At 54.2% G+C, this 18,195-nt stretch overlaps 1 protein-coding gene across 1 annotated transcript in view; it reads right to left on the minus strand.

Annotated features, from left to right (window-relative positions):
• Window positions 1-12: 12 nt before the first annotated feature.
• The window catches only part of SUN1 (Sad1 and UNC84 domain containing 1), a 31,800-nt gene continuing 13,617 nt past the window's right edge, over window positions 13-18,195 (minus strand). Inside the window, exons 8-23 of the mRNA XM_016212967.2 lie at window positions 17,512-17,595; window positions 17,093-17,203; window positions 16,005-16,103; window positions 15,410-15,503; window positions 14,771-14,829; window positions 14,486-14,631; window positions 13,578-13,817; window positions 11,718-11,804; window positions 10,647-10,690; window positions 9,185-9,320; window positions 7,196-7,450; window positions 6,587-6,671; window positions 4,559-4,674; window positions 2,422-2,589; window positions 2,017-2,109; window positions 13-1,662 (exon numbers count right to left, since the gene is read on the minus strand). Coding sequence (XP_016068453.2) covers window positions 1,549-1,662; window positions 2,017-2,109; window positions 2,422-2,589; window positions 4,559-4,674; window positions 6,587-6,671; window positions 7,196-7,450; window positions 9,185-9,320; window positions 10,647-10,690; window positions 11,718-11,804; window positions 13,578-13,817; window positions 14,486-14,631; window positions 14,771-14,829; window positions 15,410-15,503; window positions 16,005-16,103; window positions 17,093-17,203; window positions 17,512-17,595 — 1,931 coding nt within the window. The 3' untranslated portion in view covers window positions 13-1,548. The remainder of the gene's footprint in view (window positions 1,663-2,016; window positions 2,110-2,421; window positions 2,590-4,558; window positions 4,675-6,586; window positions 6,672-7,195; window positions 7,451-9,184; window positions 9,321-10,646; window positions 10,691-11,717; window positions 11,805-13,577; window positions 13,818-14,485; window positions 14,632-14,770; window positions 14,830-15,409; window positions 15,504-16,004; window positions 16,104-17,092; window positions 17,204-17,511; window positions 17,596-18,195) is intronic.

The following is an 18,195-nucleotide window of genomic DNA, read 5'->3' on the forward strand; positions in this document are numbered from 1 at the left end:
TATCACGTGCACTTTTAAAAATTAAATTCTTTATTTAAACATTTCAATAGCATCAGTTTGGTGGCAGCAGCAGCACTACCAGAGACATATTTGGAAAAGCATTTACAAAAATACACTGCACAAAGTCCTATCCTGCATCTTTAAAAATAAATTAATATTCAAAATAGTTCCACCCCAACTCCCAAATTCAGTTTTATATAGGAAATTCTGATTTATATACTTATCCTGTAATACAGGAAACATCTGCATACATTTTATCCAACTCAACTGCACAGCCCTTAGTTCCCACTCTAAGCTAATAAAAAGCCACCAGGCTGGTGAACTGGAGGACTGCTGTGCAATATACATAAAATGCCAGAGGACCTGTCAGCACCATCATTTTATCTTTTCCTGAAAATACAACAATTTATGGTACACCAAGAAACACTCTTAACCCAAATAAAAGTTAAATAATTTTAAGGTAAAACATCGGTAACACCGTAAGTGCCTCGTGGATATCTCACTTATAAAGTCTGCTCAGTTAAATAGACTCAGTGTTAAATGTTAATTATCACCAAAACGCATCTCAGGAATCAAAGGAGAACGGCCGACACCCCTGCGCCGGTGCTGAGCGCTGCCGCAAGGAAGCTGTAAGACACAGGGTTTTATGAACTGGCCACGCCAGACAGTCTCCTTTGGTTCCACAGTGGAATAAAAACAGCCTCTGAATGATGTGGAGCATGTTAGTGTTTCCTTTTCAGCAAAATTCTAAAGAAAACCTGAAAACCCCCATGAGATCGGATCTCGTGGTTCCTATTCATACCGTGAAGTGAACCTCCAGGGGGACCCAAAGGGAGGAGCCCTGAGAACTGTTTCTGTGTGTTTACACCCAGAGGTCCCCTCCCCAATCAGACCCACTTCGGCCCACACCAGTGCAGCTCTGTGTTCCTGACGGGTGTCTGCACACCAAGCCCTGAATGAACATTTTTCTCAGCAGAGGAAACTGAGCAGAAAACCACACTTTGTCATCTCCCCACCTGGTGCTGGGTGGAGGACAAACCCGCCCTAAAGGGAAGGAGTTGAGGACTGAGATTTGGTGACACTGATTTTCCCTGAAAGAGCTGAGTGCTGGACTGAACACAGAATATACATCTGGCCCCCAGTGAACGGCTAAGTGCAGAAGCTGCAAGAACATATCAAACCTGTTAACTTCATTTACTCTGTTCCTGATGTCGAGAAAACACAAATATAAAAAGCTTTATGTTAAAAACAAATCCCCAAAACAAAGTGTCTTTGTGAACCATACATTCAACGACTTCCCGAAACCACCTGCTGCTAACGGAGCTCCCAAAACCCAAGCACTCCACACGCAATTTCCTATGGACACAACGGCAAGCGGGTGTCACAACATTTATTGCTCCAATTCCCGCGTCTGCTGCTGGCAGTCGGCAACACTTAACAGGTGACGTCATCCTGTCGTTCCCTACGCGCTCATTCGCGAGGGAAGGGGGGTCCGGTGTCTCAGGCTGCCCCAGTATATACACAATGTACAACAGCAGGGAGGAGTCCCTACTTGGCAGGCTCTCCGTGAACTCTGAACCGATAGAGACAGGTGTATTCAGGATGGCCCCAGTTAGAAAAAATCCGGAGTTCCACTATTTGAAAAGCTCTTTCAGGCCTTTTCTGAAATCAAAGGGGACAAAAAAAAATTAACTTATTTCATATTAACACTCCTGAGCCCAACACTGTCCCAACGACACTATTTGAAAGTTCCAATACACCCCAAGGCACTTAATGCAGGACGCAGCACTCAGGTGAAGCCGAGAACTCACCAGGAGCCACAGACTTGGCTCAGGACAGGACACGTTCAGGGGAGCAAAACGTGTACTAAAAAGGCTCATTCAGGGAAAAGCAGGAGGCTCAGCTCCCCTTTCCCCAGAGCTGACCTTCACGCACTTCTGACAGTTTGCTAAGGCAGCAGGTCCAGTGACTCAGGGGCGAGGGAACTGGGGACCAGTGTGAGGTGCAGGTGCTCACCGGGACCGGGAACATCTGGAGTGACTCCCCGTCCTGGTCGAACACAAACTGTCCCAGCAGCTGCCCTTCTTCTTGATATTCATTTTCTAGTCCCTGAAACCAAAACCAGACCATCACTGAATCACGGACAACAACAGTGACTTAGCTGCTTCTCGTTAGTGCGGGTGGGGAAACCAGTCTCCGTCACGAAAGGGGCCTCTGGAAGGCCGTTATCGCGGGCCTTTTGTTCAGGGCTGTTCCCCCATCACTGAGAAGAGGGCAGCAGCTGAAAGAACGTGGGCAAGCTGACCAGCAGCAGGGAGCTGACTGTCCCTCTGCGCGGCCCACGGCTGCCCGCAGTGCTTCAGAAGCAGCCCTGAGCTGGGAGAGCACCCTGTGGAGCCTCCAGGGCCCAAGCACACTCACATAGACGGAGAAGTCTTTGGGGGCGCTGGTGATGTTGCCTGTGGGTGACAGCGTCTTTGGTATGTGCTCCAGAGTGAAGCTGGTCGGGTGGATCTCCATCGACAACCGTACCACCAGGTACCCCTGGGAGCCTCGGAATGCCCAGCAGTTACCTGGATATATGTCAGGCTGGAGAAAGGCAAAACACCAAGACTTAACAGTTGAACAAGTGCTTAACTATTCATAAAATAGAAGCAGTAAGAAAAAAGACTGATAATATTGAAATAAAAATAGAAGAATTTTTACATGGTAAAATAATCACCATGAGCAAGATCAAAACACTGGGGGAGGGGTCTGCCACTCAAATGCTGACGGGGACTGTCTCCAGTCCACAGGCAAGTCCTGCAGAGTTCAGAAGCCAGGCCTCGGACATAAGCACAGGTCAAACACAAGGAGGTGTGAGTGGTCCCCAACCACGTGAGGGGTCCACCTTGCACAGGAACGAGAAACCCAAGTTTACGTGGCCGGTGTTGCCGTGGCTCACCTAACAGGCCACCATCCCAAAGGTGGACAATACCTGTCACTGAGGCTGTGGGAAGCGCAGGCTCACAGGCGCTGGTCAAGGTGCAAACCGTGCAAGCTCAGGAAGCCCGACCCTGGCAACATCAACCCTCTGACCCACATTCCCACTCCCATCCGAGATACTGGCAAAGGCACTAAACATGGATGGCGGGACTTTCACGTGCCCCGGCACCGGCTGCCCCGTGGTGCTGGCCACAATAGGTCTCCGTGCGCAAGTCGAGAGAGAGGGCAGGGTAGACTGAGACGAGGGAAACATACCATTCTCCGTCCTTTGTGCCCCTGGGTTCCAGTCGCCCCTCTGCCCGCCCTGTGAGAAGGGGCCTAGTCCTAAAGTGTTGACCCCGAGGACTATGCTCGCCAGTGGTGGGAGGCCCGCAGTCTCCCTGCAGCCCCTCGGGGGCTCTGTGCCAAGTGGATTTCTGGCAGGTTCCGCTGGTGTGGCTGCGTTCAGTGAGCTATAGCTGTGCCTTCTCCCAAGAGGTCTGGGTCTGAGCCCGGGGTGGCTGTGCTGCCCAGGCAGAGGGTGGGCGCGTACCCTCCACCTGGCACAACATTCCCTCCTGTGAGCATCCACCATCTGTCGCTCACCCATGACAGCCAGCAGTTCCCACCCTCCTTCCCGGTCAGGTGACTGGTTCTTTCTCGCTCTCACGTGTCTACCGTGTAGAGGACAGCTGCTTCCCGACCACCAGGTGACCGAGCTGGGCACCCAGGCCCACATAATGGGTGGCAAAGGGCAGCCCCGTGCGCCCAAGGCCTCGCAGAGCCCATGTCTGTGTACAAAGTGAGCGGGGGACCTGTGGACCATGGTGACAGACAAGTGCAAGGACGAAGAGAGGTCAGCAGTCCCGCACGTCAGACACCAGCCGGCACCGAGGACAGATTACTGTTGGGACAGCACCAGGGCCCAGCATTTTAAGTTTGTGGAGACTAACTCAGTGCTCGCCTCATCCATGAATTCTTTTAGGCTGAGCTTGTGGTCTGGTCTCTAAGTGCAAGGTCACTCTCACGCTAACATTTCACATAAAAAATCATCTGAATTTTCTTCCAAAAACACCATTAATGTAGAACAGCAGTTTAGTCCTGAGGTCAAATGAATGCATCTGACGATCTCAAGTCTCCACACTCCAGTCCTTTAAATTGGTAAGACGGGGCGAGTGAGGCACTGGGAGGGCAGCACCGCCCGAGCCCGCAGGTGCGTGGTTGCAGCCTGCAGGGCTCACCTTCCCCTTCCCCTTCCCCCCCCAAGTCACGAGCAGGCACAGCGACGCTCCAGTGGGCCCTGCAGCTGCAACAGCCACGCCTGCTCACACTCAGGACGGGACAGAGTCAGCCTCTCACTGTTACCAGTCAATCCTGGGGCAAGAGGGACCTGAGGGGTGACTGGTGATGGCACCACTGACTCCCAGGCGGTGCTGGTCCTGCACATGCCCACTGTGTGCAAGCTCACGGAGCTGTGCACCACAACTGCACGCTCTCCTACACGTACTTTACACCTTAACAAAAAGCTAGAAACTACATCACGGAGTCGGACACAACAGGCACCTGATGACGCCCGTCCCGAAGAGCTCCTCACCTGGATCACGACGCGGGGGGACTGGGAGAAGTACCACAGTGGGATGCCGAACAGGCTGATGAGCGCCGTCTTGGTCTCGTACGTTTCAGAGCAGCGCGTACTCAAGATGCTGCCACCTTAAAGCGAAGGTAAGTCCGTGTCAGCACCTGCGTCTTCACTCTGGAACCAGTGTTGTTACCACCTCGGGGGGGGGGGGGGGTGCGCTCTGATGTTTAAACTTCTCAAGTTTGTCACTTGTACCAAGAAGCCTCTACTTTGGGATCAGCCCCAATCTGTTTCAATTTTCCTAAATGCAGTGTCAGGAGTGTGACCGCTCTCCGACACACAATCTGTACCTGCTGCCACCAGAAGGAAGGCCCTTAAACACTGGTTCCTCCCCCTGTCTGCACCTACTGGGGCAGCAACTCTGAGTAAACTTTTGTTCATGATATTTTTTTTTAAATCTTTACCTGAGGATATGTTTTTATTGACTTTTTAGAGAGAGGAAAGGGGAGAAGGGAAGAGAAACATTGATGTGAGAGAGAAACATGGATTGGCTGCCTTCCATATGCACCCCAACCCCAATCGGGGATCGAACTTGTAATCTAGGTATGTGCCCTGACCTGGAATCAAACCTGCGACCTTTCAGTACACAATGTTCCAACCAACTGAGCCACACCAGCCAGGGCTGTTCATGTTTCTAAATGAATAATGAGTTGGATCGGGCACCACTGTCCTGGCTGGCAAGGTTTAGAGGGCTGACTCAATAGGCCCCAGTGACCGGACACAAGACCACGGCCCACCGCTGGGCTGGGACGTGTCTGCCGCGGGTACAGGCCATCACACCTCTTACCCTCCTGGGACAGGGCACCTGAGACTGCGGGCTCTAAAACCACTGCTACCCTGCAGGATGCTCCAGCCCTTCAATATCCTGCGTGTACGCAGAACCTCCTTTTCTCCAAGAAACACTAGCCCACCGGCCCTCCTCTGTCAAGCCTAAGTTTTAAAAATCCAGGAAACCGAGACTTTCTGTACACGTGCGGTGCAAAGCCTCCCCACTGGCTGGACGTCTTGCATCCTACACAAACTTGCTGTTTCTTCACGAAAATGTCCCGTGTTAGATCCACGTGTCACAGAGAGGTCAGGTGACGGAAAGTACATATGTGGACCACGACAGGTCACTAAACCACAATTCTCATCTTTCAGACATGCCCGGACCTGGAATTTCTGGTCTGGGGCATACACACAGCTGCAGATAGAAGCCACTTTCCTTATTTCCTTGGGGATCCCACCACCTCTCCATGGAGTTTGCTCCGCTTCCTCGATGCTACAATGACCCGTCCCTGCTGGACTGTGTGGTCCCGCAGGAGGCAGGTGCTGGAAGGACCTCCCCAATGCCGGGAGGAACCGCCCTGTCACTCCCATTACTGTGCAGGTCTCCACGTCTGTGCAGGTGCCCTGGCAGGTGCACCTGGGCGACCACCACAGAAAGCGGGGATCACAATAAAGAGTGTTGTTTTTCTGCTGGTGGTGCCTTCAATTTGTTATATAAAAAAAAAAGTGCCCTGAGCACTGTGGTTCAATCCCCGGTCAGAGCGGGTACGGGAGGTGATCAACAGATGTTTCTCTCTGTCACTCTCCCCCTTTCTAAAAGGGCCACTAAAAACACACTCGGCTGAGGGTAAAACACAGAAACGCGCCACCTGGGACATGCAGTGAACTGAGACAGGCCTGTGCTTAGACACACACAAGACCAGAAGCCACCAGCACCCTGGTCAACTCTGACACAGAGCGACCCCAAAAGACACGGAAATGCCCCAAACTGGGACGTTGCTGACGGGCTTACCCACAGCTGCTGTGCGCACATCAGCACAGCCCCAGCCCTCCCAGGGGAGACCCTCCAAGATGATGGGGTGGGTGAGGCCGGCTGTGCTCTCAGGTTTCTGAAAGCTCCGAGTGCTGGCTGCTGGGTGGGGTGGGGCGCAGCTACTAAGGCTGCACTGGGCCAACAGGTGACCATCTGCTCAGGAATCAGAGGAATTGACTGACCGCCAGACTCCAAGGCGAAGTCCACCATGCCGGTCTTGTCCTGGGAGTATAGCTTCAGTGCGTTGTTCACGATGATGTGTGCTTGCTAAATGGGAGCAGGCACAGGAGGGGACGCCGACCCAGGGAGGAGAGAGAAGGCTGTTAACACAGGTGTGGGCGCCAAACGTTTCAGGGAGAAGGCTGTCAGTTGGCCCTATTTTGGGGATAACAGGCACGGGGGATGTTTTGGCAAATCCAAACTTCAGTCTGCACCACAGTGGGGCCCCGGGCAGACATGGGAGGGCACTGGAGCCTGTTCACGGGGCGCACACCGCCTCCCAGCCCCTCAGCCAGAGGCCCTCTGGTGCATGAAGTGGTGACAAAGCAGGTTCTGAGCAGGGAATGTGACCTGGCACCGTGTGTGTGGCCACCAGGCAGATGGCACTTTGGGGTAAGAAGGTTAATAAAACATAAAGCACCCCCAAGAAGCAGCTATGACGGGGCCCAACCGCCTCTCTGCACCCTGCCCTGTACTGAGCACCCTCGAGGTCACCGCCATATCTCCGCTGCTGAGGAACGTGGCCACCCTCTCGCCACGACAGGTTTAACCTCTCCTTGATATCCACCTACCGCTTCTGTGATCCCAGAAACCCCCTCTGTGTTCACTGCGGACATGACAACATCCGACGTCGGCATCTGTTTGGTCACAGAAACGTGGTAGGAGATGTTCTTCAGTATCCGCAGCTCCAACTCTCGCAGCAGAACCTGCAGCTCGTCCTTGCCGACAAACTGAGAGGACAGCCTCTGGATCAGCCAGTCGAGAGACCCACCTTGCTGTTCGTCCGAGAACAGGAGTCGGACAGTCTCTCTGACTTGGGCATCGACCTAGTAAAGTCATGAGAAAACAAAGCAGAAATCATTTTGGCTCCGTACTCCCGTCTCCTTGGGTACCGAGGCAGTATCCCCAGCTCAATGCCCATCATGTAAACGACATGATTTCCCCTTCATGTTAAACTTAAGAACCCCCCGAGAAACGCTGGAGTAGGCTAGAGAGCGCAGGAGGCGGAGAGGGCACGGCCCAAGTGGAACGTGTGCCTGCAGGCCGAGGGAGGAGGCGCTGTGTCCAGGTGCCAGCCTCGCCCACCCCGGCATCTAGGAGGCCCACGGGGGAGGCGCAGAGACGAGGTGCGGAGATGAGGGACACTTTAAGCGTAACCGTGTATCCAGAAATACCCACATGCGTTATTTCCACACACACTTCTGTACAGAACGGCACTGGGCAGAGGCGGGGGAGCAGCCGGCATCCTGGGACTGTGTGCAGCACTCACGCACCCAGGCAGGGCTGAGACAGTCCGCAGCATGGACTGCCCTGACTGGCCACGGGAATGCTGGCACCCGGCCCCGCAGCCCCTGCCTGCTAACGCCATTAACGTGATACTTGGAGGCTGCTGGCACCACGGCCTCCTCTCCGGGGGGCGTCACACACAGCGTGGTAGCTCGTTTCAGTCTGTGTCTTTGCAACTGGTTAACAACTTAAGACTGTCTGCCAAAGGCTGGAGGCATTCACAATCCCGCCAGCCGCAGGAACTTGTCACCTCTCCCCCCACGAGCTTGAAGAACAGTCACTCGGCCCTGGCCAGTGGCTCAGGGGTTCGAGTGTCGGATGGCACATCCAAGGGTCTCGGGTTCTATTCCTGGTTAAGGGCACGCACCTGGGCTGCTGGTTTGGCTCTCTGCCCCGGTCTGGGCGTGTGCGGGAGGCAACCCACTGATGTCTCTCATCTGTGCCCCCCTCTTCCCACCAACTCTCTAAAAAAATCGGTGGGAAAAAAACCCCTCAGGTGAGCATTAACAAAACAAGACCAGTCATTCATCTCATTCTTTTTTTTTCAACCCGCACCTGAGGGTGGTTTTTCGATCGCTTTTCAGAGAGGTGAAGGGAGAGAGAGAAACACTGATGTGAGAGAGACACGTAGATGGGCTGCCTCCTGCACACACCCAGACCAGGCCGGGGATCGAGCCTGCAAAAGAGGTTCGTGCCCTTGGCTGGAACTGAACCCGGGACCCTTCAGTCCGTAGGCTGACGCTCTAACCACTGAGCCAAACAGGCCAAGGCCAGTCATTCATCTGAATTTTCAACCTGTGACTGAGACGAAGCTCCGGGCTCCCATGCCTGGCCCACGCTGCCACTGTGTCCCACTAACTCAGGCTTCCCGCCCAGCAGGGACGTGCTTGTCCCCCACCTACTGACTGACTTATGGTGACTTCTGCATGCAGATGTTCCCACTTGCTGCAGCTCTAAGCGTCTCGGTCCCTCTTCTGCACAAGGACGTGGGCCTGAAGGCAGGCCAGGGACGCAGGGCACGAGACGAAGCTGCAGGCGCAATGAATGCCAGCGCGGGGCTGTGCGCACCGCCAGCGGGGGAGGGTCACGCAGTGTTAACGTGGCACGTTACCGGACGGGAAATTCAAGAGAGGACGCTTTAATTATTTTAAAATTTTAAAATCTTCAAATACAGTAAAATGAAGTTTTAAAAAGAAAATTAATAAACATTAAGTAACTCGCGTGTTCTTTTACTTTTTATGATCACACAACATGTAAAATCGGAGGAAACTTACTTTTTCGTGTATTGTGTGGACCTTCTCACAGCCGTTCTTCAGAGGCTGCCAAGCTGACAATTCTGATTTCAGGTGGCCCAGCTCGCGCTCCAGCTCTGTCACCATGGACAGCAGGTGCTGCTCTTGCTCTGCCCCGCTGGCAGTGGGGTGGAGTGGGGGGGAGAACAGGTTCAGTGAACTCTGGTAGAAGCTGTGCGGCCCAAGACCCAGTGTGCGACTGTCAACCTGTCCCACACACACAGGAAGGTCCCCACATTCAAGTCCGAGTCCCCGAGGTTCACCCACGCCCGTGAGGAGGCACCTACCTGCCTAATGTGTGCTAACAGGGCCGGGAAAGCTCTCTCAAAGCTGTTCAATATTTACTCTCTCTCCTCATAATTATAAAAAAGACTTCAAAGGTGAGATCGTATTTATCAGTAACCATCACAAAGCTGAGTATGAACTTTTCACGCTAATGGATGGGATTAGTGAACTAAAAATGTATGGTTTCAGCGTCAGGTTTAATAACATTTTTTTGTGTAGGAATTGCATAATATAAAATACTGCAATATTATATTAGTATTTGGTTATGAGTAGGTATAGTAGCTGAGACACCAACAATTCATACTCTAAAGAGCACACTCCCAGGTCAACACTTGAGGGTCTGCATATCAGCACATCAAACACATTTCTATTGAACAGGCTGTGGTTCATCCACTGTCCTTCCAGGGGCCACATGGCCAAACCCCGACAGCAGACCCACAGCACACACAGCAGCCCGGAGAGCACAGGGAGACTCAAGCTCCTCGCTGGGTCCCTGGTGGAGCCTCAGGAATCGTTGAGCAACGAAGGGTGAAGGTGTCATATTTAGACAAATGGGGGGTAGGGCGTAGGGGGCAGGCATGACTTGTGTGGATGAATTAAGGGGTGAAGAGACAGGCTGCGCTCAGAGTCGAGGGAAGGGGAAGTCCATAGTGTCAGTGACTTAGGGGAAGGGTGGCCACAGAGGGACGCACCAGGTGCAGTGAGGAGCCAAATCTCACACCCCAGGAAGCTGCTGAGGGACTGGACTGTTCAGATGGCAAAGAACTGGCTCAGAAGAGGCCAGGAGCCCTGCTCAGAATAGGACAGGCTGCAGCCTTGCTGCAAATGGCCCATTTCACAAGGCAGAGGTCTTGCCCACACGACAAGGCTGAGCTTCGATGCCCATGGTGCCAGCTGAGCGACAGGCACAGAGTCCCCCCAACCGTGACATAAGCCCCACTTATCTGCACACTGAGGGCAGCCCTCCAAGCACCCCAGGTCAAAGGAAGGGGTACCACTGCCCTTGGGAGTGCTGTGAGCAGAGTAATGGATGGTCACCTCTGTACTCAGGTGGCTCCAGAGGGCTGCCCAGGAAGACACACAGCTGTGAGTCCCCTACAGAGGCCTGTCACCCCCAGCGCGGCTGCCCCACCCCAGGATGAATACTGAATTCTCCTACCTCTCTGTCCTCAGCTTGGTCTGTTCTAATTCCTTCTGGATGGCCTAAAAAGTACGAGAAACACTCTGTTTGCACCACCACGTGGTAATGTCTCAAAAAACCACGCACTCGATTAGCTCTATGCACACACTGGACGTGTAAACTGGCGTCTGTCAGGTTTCACCTCCACAACCCGGAGTCCAGGCCTGCAGGCGGGCAGGTGAGCGGCTGCCTCCTCAAACTCGGAGAGAGGAGCGCCGGCCACCAGGGACAGCTCGATGCACCTTCCACATGCGCAGCTCGGGACCAGCACCAGGGCCCCGGCAGTCGCTCCCGTGGCGAGCACAGGACAAGGGAACACAAACTCCCCACTAAGAGCTGACAGCAGGGTCTGCTCCCAGCACAGGCCGCCACACTGCACCAGGTGGACAGGCCACACCTGAGCACAGGTCTCTTCCCGCAGACTCAGGGCCGGCCAAGCGCAAAGGAGGCCAAGTGAGGCCCCTCCCCTCGGCACCACAAAAACACCTCACCAGGTACCGAGCTGAACTCGCCCAGCTGTGACACAGTTAACACAGCACCGTCCGAGGTCCCCAAAGGGCTGTGCCCCACCCAACGCTGAGGTCAGCCAGCAGACAGGCCCCCTGCTGTGCCTGCTCTGTGCCCAGTGCAACACTCTGGCCTCTGGCCTCGGCCTCTATCGACTTCAGGTTTCCCCACCAGAAAACTGGCAGCTTCTGTCAAAGATCAGGTCCCTCCTCTCTGGAGGAGGCCGACAAGCAGGAGGCAGACTCGGGATCTGGCCCCCGGCTTTCCCAGCCGTGCCCTGTGGCCTGGCCGACACCCGGGTGCAGGCCTCCCCCTCGAAAGACACCTTGGAACCAGTGGGCTGGACACACTCATGAAGCATCAAAGCAGTAAAATGGAGCCACTCAGGGAAAACTTGGGAACAGGCAGGATAGTCTCAGTTTTACAAAGGACAGTAGCCAACACGTGAAAGGGGCACCTGAACAGCTGGGGAGTGAGGACACTGACCCCATGGCTTTTACTTAGGGAAGCATGCTGCGGGGCCACAGCGACAAGAAGGACTACCTCGGCTTTCTCTGCCAGTCGTCCCAGGAGGTCTTCCAGGCTGGAGATGCGCAACTCGTGTCCTTGGGGGAAGGTCACAGAGTCGGTCTTGAAAGGAAAGTGAGCAAACGGCAGAGAAAGGTAAGCAGCAAATAAACAAAAACCTGGCAAGTTATTTCTACACAAAATATCCAAAACTTAGAGAGCGTTTGGTCAGCCTGGCATAGCACCCTGAGAGGGTCACCCGCCCCCCCCCAGCAGTGCTCACCTTCACCTCCAGCTTTAGAGACCTGAGACCGGTGCAGAAACGCACAGGGAGCTTTTGTGGCTACTGCGGATCTTAACTAAGAGGCCCTGTCGTCACCAGAACACGCTTGGAGAAAGCAAATCAACCACAACGTGTCCAGTAGCTATTCCTGAAGCGCCCGCTGCACTTGGTGACTTGAGGTTGAAATAATCGGGAAACACTTCTATTCCTCCCCAGTCCCTTACACGCCCATGAAAAGTGGCAGGTGGACATTTATTAGGAACAGAGCCCTGGTAACACCCTTCAGAGCAGACGGTCTCAGGCGACTAAAGTAACTAAGCACTGAGTGGCTGGGCCCGGCCTCTCCTGTGGGCAGAGAAGGGAGTGACAGGCGCGTGACCTGAGGGAAGAGCCAAGCTTTCAGCACAAGGTAACTGCTGAAAAAACAGTAAGTTTGCTCAACATCTTCCCACCAGCTTCTTCAACAATTCTTAGAAGCCGAAGCTACAGCAAGATGGTGAGACACACTCCCTGGAGGGTCTAGGCAACCACTGCCAAGCCCACCATCAAAGGACAGCGGCCCAGGGCCAGCAGCAGGCAGAGAACAGAGCTGCTCCTCGCAAAGACTACAACCCAGGCCAGGAGACAGACCAAGAAAGCAACCTCCCTTCTTGTATGAGGAGTCTCACTTAATGTACACCCCGCCTCACTGCAAAACATAACCGCAATGACTTATAAAAATTCACATAACAGTGAGATTAAAAACAAGATAAACCAGAGCACAGGGATGCAGGGCAGCTGGAAAGACAAGCCCAGGGAGCGGGAATGGAGAAAGGTGTTCCTAAATCAGCTGTCAGCTTCCTGGCACCCAGAGTCTGCCCAACTGGACGGCCCGGGAGAACTTGGTGCCACGGTGAACCGGTCCTATGTCTGAGCCACCAGCCACGTGCACCACTGTGCACTTGAAATGTGGCTACTGCAACAGAGAAACTACATTAATTTAGTGTTAATGTAAATGTACAGAGCTCTGTGCACCTGGCGGCACATGCTGGAAAATGTACCCATGTAAGAAGGATATGTGCCAGGAGCCCAGGGAAGAGACAGCAGATCGCCAACTGCCAGGTAATTAGATAAGTCATGTGGCCGCCTCAGAAGAAAGTTGGACTCTGCCTGCCTCAGGATCCCCATGAGCACACTGTGCCAGGCAAACATCGGAAGGCAGTGTAACCGCAGCAGGCACATCTGTACTCAGCTAACCAAACTTAGAACCTGTCTTAACATGAGTTTACAGAACACTCCATAAACTGACTCTTTTTCTAAATGCCACTTGTTTTCTTTAAAAGAGAATGCACGTAAACTGCCGTAAAGGCTGCCAGCCTGGGCCCCGTGGGATCCTGAGCCCGCAGGGACTTGATGTGCTGCGGAGCAGCAGCTGTTTTGCATGGACCACGAGCCTCTGCACGGGTGCCTAGTTTACTTGGTATCCCAGAGGAAAGAACTGATGGCCCACTCTCCTCAAAACTGGTGCATTTTCTCAGGTTCTGACACAGAAAACACAGCCACACCCCACGGCTGTGCCTCTCACGTCCTGGGTTCCCAGAGGAAACAAGACGGGAAGGGCCCCCCAGCCTCACCTTGGAGCCCAGCAGCCCACCGGCTTCCAAGTCCTTTAGATGCTGCCCCACCAGGCTCTTCACCAAAGACGACATCCCTGCATTCCTGCCGTCCATCTGGTCCACCCGCACCTGCAGCTTCTGAAGCGAAGCTGTCAGTTCTCTCAGCTTCTCGTCACGGCTCTGACACTGTCCAGACAGGGAGGTCACCTGCCTTTCTACCTCATTCATCCAGCGCCAGGGAGACGCCTCAGCGGCACCCTGAAACAGAAGAAGGCATTCCCACAGCAACGCAAGTGAGATGTTACACCAGCAGCAAGTAACCCTTAGTGCACGCTAAGTCAATGCTACAAAACAGAGCCCTGCATGGGTCGGTCGGTCGGGCACTGCCCTGGGCTCGAGGGGTTGCCGGTTCAATTCCCAATCAGGGCACATGCCAGGGTTGCAGGCTCCATTCCCAGGGGGTGTGTGCAGGAGGCAGCAAGTTGCTCTCACATCAATGTTTCTCTCTCACCCCCACCCCCCCCTTCCTCTCTCTCTACAAATCAATAAAAAATCTTTAACAAAAAAACACAACACAGAACATTACTGCAAAACATCAACTATAATGCACACGAACACATGAGAGGAAAATGCGAGCACGTCCGTCATCTGTGAGTTTCCTACGTGGCAGGCTAGGCTGGTTTCCACTTCCTTCTCTACACTTTCTATGCTTTCCAAAGTAACAAACACTGTTATTCTTCAGATTAACTGAATTACGAGGTTACGTTACAGATGCGTTATCTGAGCTATTCCAGAGCATTTAAGGAGCTTGACATTTAAAGTATTTTCTAAACCAGGCGCCCGGCTGAGCGGCCTGCTCGCAGTCGTACGAAAGCATCCTCTCAAAGCAGACCTGCAGGGCCAGGTGAGAGCCTTCAGCTGGTTACCTCGGGAGGCCGGCTCAGGTGGGAAGTATCCGGCGTGAACATGTCCTTGGGATCATCGGCCCTCTGTGTTCTGAGTGTGTGCGTCCAGTTGAACACGGGCAGGAGGGAGAGGAAACCGCCCTGGCCCCGCAAGGAAAGGCCTGCGCCTGGAGGAGAGGAAACCACCACGGCTGCTGCGCAGCACGTGCACCGCCTCCCGCGAGGTGCACAGAGGCACGCGACCCTCACTCGTTTACATGCGTGTGCGTATTAACCACGAAGGCCACAAAGCCAAACCCGACTTACCTAGCAGAAGCAACAGTGGAATGAGCAAGATCAACAACCTGCAGATGCTTCGAAGGCCCCTAAGGACAAGAGGAAAGGTTTACGTGGAGGCGGTGCGGGGCAGGCTCCCTCCCCAGACGATCCCTACAGAGCGGGCCCACTGTAGGCGGGAGTGCAGGGTCAGAAATGCAGCTACACTTCCGCCTGCAAGGTGTGTGCACCCACAGGAGAGCCGTGCCTCCAGGCCCACGGCCCACGTCAACAAGAAGACACAGGCTATGCCCGGGGCTATCGGAAGGGCACCGGAGAACCTTGGTCATCTGCCCACTGAGGTGACCTGGTGCCGTGGGAACTGCCCCAGAGCAGTCAAAGGGCCTGGCCCAGGGCTGACACCCCCTCCTCACTGTGGGGCCTGGGCCTTGCCCCCTGACCCCTGCACCCTGCCCGTTTTCCTCAGGAATGGCACCGGCCTTTCCCTTCTCACAGGGGTGGTTTGAAAAATTAAATAAGAACACGGGAGCATTGGTATTAACATACCAAACAACAAAAACTGTAAATATAAGCTAAATCACTATGAAAGAATAAACCAAATGACAGCCTGCAATTAGCCCAGAACCAGTTCCTTAAGACTCGAGGCTGACGTGACGTCAGTTTCCTTACCTTGTAAGAAGAAACACATTCAGCCAAGAAACCAAAGTAACGAACTGGTACCATCCACTCCCCAGCCACCAGAATATCCTGGCGGCGGCTTTCCCTGGAAGAGAGAACAGCAGGTGGTCTCGGGGACCGTTCCCAGGAAAGCAGGCTCCCGAAGGAGCTGTTTCAGCGGAGGCGGCGCTGGAAGCACCAGGAGGCTGACTAACGGACACTGGCGAGGGGGTGAGGCTGTGGTGAGGGAGGCGGTGTGTTAGGAGATGCTGGTCAGCACGGCGGGCGCATCCGCACGCTCCACACGGACAGAGACAAGCTGCAAAGCCACGCGGAAGGCTCGTCAGCACACCAGACAAGATTCGGGACAGGACACACCAGGGCATGCGTCTCCGTTACAGTCCAACCAGGCAGCTGGACTCACAAACCCCGACAGCCGAGGGACAGAGACAGCCCATGCAGCCCGAAGCACAGGTGGAGCACATCACAGCGAGGGGCGAACACGGAAGCCTAGCCTCACATTCTGGCCGGTTAGGTAGACCGTGCAGTGCAGGTGTTAACTGCCCGGGACCCAGAAAGAGTGTGAACACAAAGCCAAAATAACCACCTGGAGCCAACACGGCCAACCAGAGGACCGACAGCACGGCCTGCGCCGCAAACCGCCCCGCAGCTCCGATCCTCCGCAGCGTCTGCTTGGAGACGTGACCTGTGGCAGACGAGACGCGCAGAGGCACACTCAAACACAGACAGAGACAGCGACCACGCGGCACGCCCACGGCTAGTGCGACTCTACCGAGACTCTCTCCTACCAGAAGTCAACTCCCTTCTCAGGAAAAAGCACAGGACACTAAGTCCAAGCCCGACACAAAACAAACTGAGAGCCCTGCTCTCCGTGAACAGCCTCCCTCCCTCCTGCCCGCAGGCCCCGGAAGCCCCGTGCGGTGGGGCCGCAGCCCGCAGGCTTCACTGGAGCGATGATGAAATGCTTCGAAGGAAATAAAATTCTGCAGGGGAGACAGTGACGACTCAGGACCCAGGAGAAAGCCACCCCACAGGCGCACGTCCTCAGCACCCTAGGGCCACTGGAGAGTGAAACCCTGCGCCTGCCCCAGCGCCCGGCTCGTAAGACTCACAGCTGCGGGGCCAGTTCCTTTCACTTCCAGGAGCAGCTGCTGAAAGGTGCAGACGCCCTTAGCACTTGTGCGCTGACTCCCGAGACTATTAATTCCAACATGGCTCACGTGGAAAGAAATGTGGCTTAAAAGGGTTTTAAAATCTATTGTTTTATGTTTATTAACAGCTGACAATTAATTTTAAAGCTCAACTTTAAAAAAACAAAACACAAGGCTGCCTAAAACAAGGCCCCGTACCGAGAAGGCCGCAGTGTGAGCTGGAGGACACCTAACTGGTGTGTGACTCCTGGTCGCACAGCTCAGGGTGGACAGCGGCTCCGCAGGCGGGTGTTCCCACCCCGGACGGGAGGGACCAGGGTTTTACGAGCCTTTAATTAAGCCTCTAAGGGGTCCTTTGCTTGTACTCCTAAATGCACTTACAAAGTCATTTAAGAGAGGCAGTCCCCATATTTTAAACCAAAGGTAGGTGAATCCCATCTGTTTCTAATGAGCCCTGAATTCCAATACAAACAAGAAAAGACATTTGTGCGGAACATGGTAAAACAAGAAAACTGCGATCAACCTGCGCGGGAAAGGGCGGTCCCTGCGGTCCCCGCTGCCCTTCCTGTCTCGGAGGACTGCAAGTGGGTGGCTGTGTGTGTTTCAAGGTGCTCCATCCCCTCATAGTCATTGCCTGCGGGTGGTGGTGACAAGCAGTTAATGTGACAGATTAATATGCAAATCTTGTCCATTTGAAAACTGTGCACAACAATGGCAGTTCCGAAAAAATTAGGAAACTCGATTATGAAAAAAGACAAGACTCAAAGCAAATGCATCCCGGTGGTTAGTAGCTTCTACTGTTACGGTGTAAGCAGGAGCTCTGCCAGCCCTCCCACCGTGAGGGCCGCGAGCCCCGCGGACGGAGCGCCGACGGCATCGGGGCCACGGCACAGGCCGCGGGAGCCCCTGCGGAGCAGAGGGCGCGAGTGAGGCCATACTTACACAGCGACTCCCCATTTACACTGAGGCGACCGTCCTCTCTGAGACACTCTTTTACTGTCATCCTCCCACAGGGATCGGAATGAGCTGCAACACACGCAAAAGAGGCTTAGGAAGCTCCGCGAGGTCCAACCGTCTCAGACCCCAAGGGAGCCGCAGGCCGGAGAACAGGCGAGGCCGCCCCTCCTGCTTCAGCGCGGCTGGGGCTGGCGCGGGCAGGCGAGCACAGGTGACGGGCTCTGGCTAGGAAGAGATTTTCAAGTCCCACCTGGCTAAACAGTGAGCCCACCACTGTAATACAAAGATGGGCTGCTTAAAAATGTTAAAAACATCATTCTAAATGTCATCCCAATAAATTGTTTTTGCTTTGAAAAAGTAGAATCAGAAGTTGAGTATATTAACTTATTTAAAAAGTGACTGACAGCCCTGGCCGGGTGGCTCAGCTGGTGGGAGCACCGTTCCCTACGCCCAAAGGCTGTGGGTTCAATTCCTGATCAGGGCACACGCCTAGGTTGTAGGTTCAACCCCCGGTCAGGGCGCGCAGGTGGGGCAACCGATCGGTGTCTCTCTCTCGCTCTCCCCCTCTTGAAAAAAAGTCAGCGAGCACATCCTTGGGTGGGGATTAAAGCACAAGTGACACACCAATGCCCACACACTGGTCAGCTGTCAGGAACAGCTACGTACAGA

The sequence above is a fragment of the Miniopterus natalensis genome, chromosome 4 (genome assembly GCF_054644295.1).
Source record: "Miniopterus natalensis isolate mMinNat1 chromosome 4, mMinNat1.hap1, whole genome shotgun sequence".
Lineage (NCBI taxonomy): Eukaryota > Metazoa > Chordata > Mammalia > Chiroptera > Miniopteridae > Miniopterus > Miniopterus natalensis.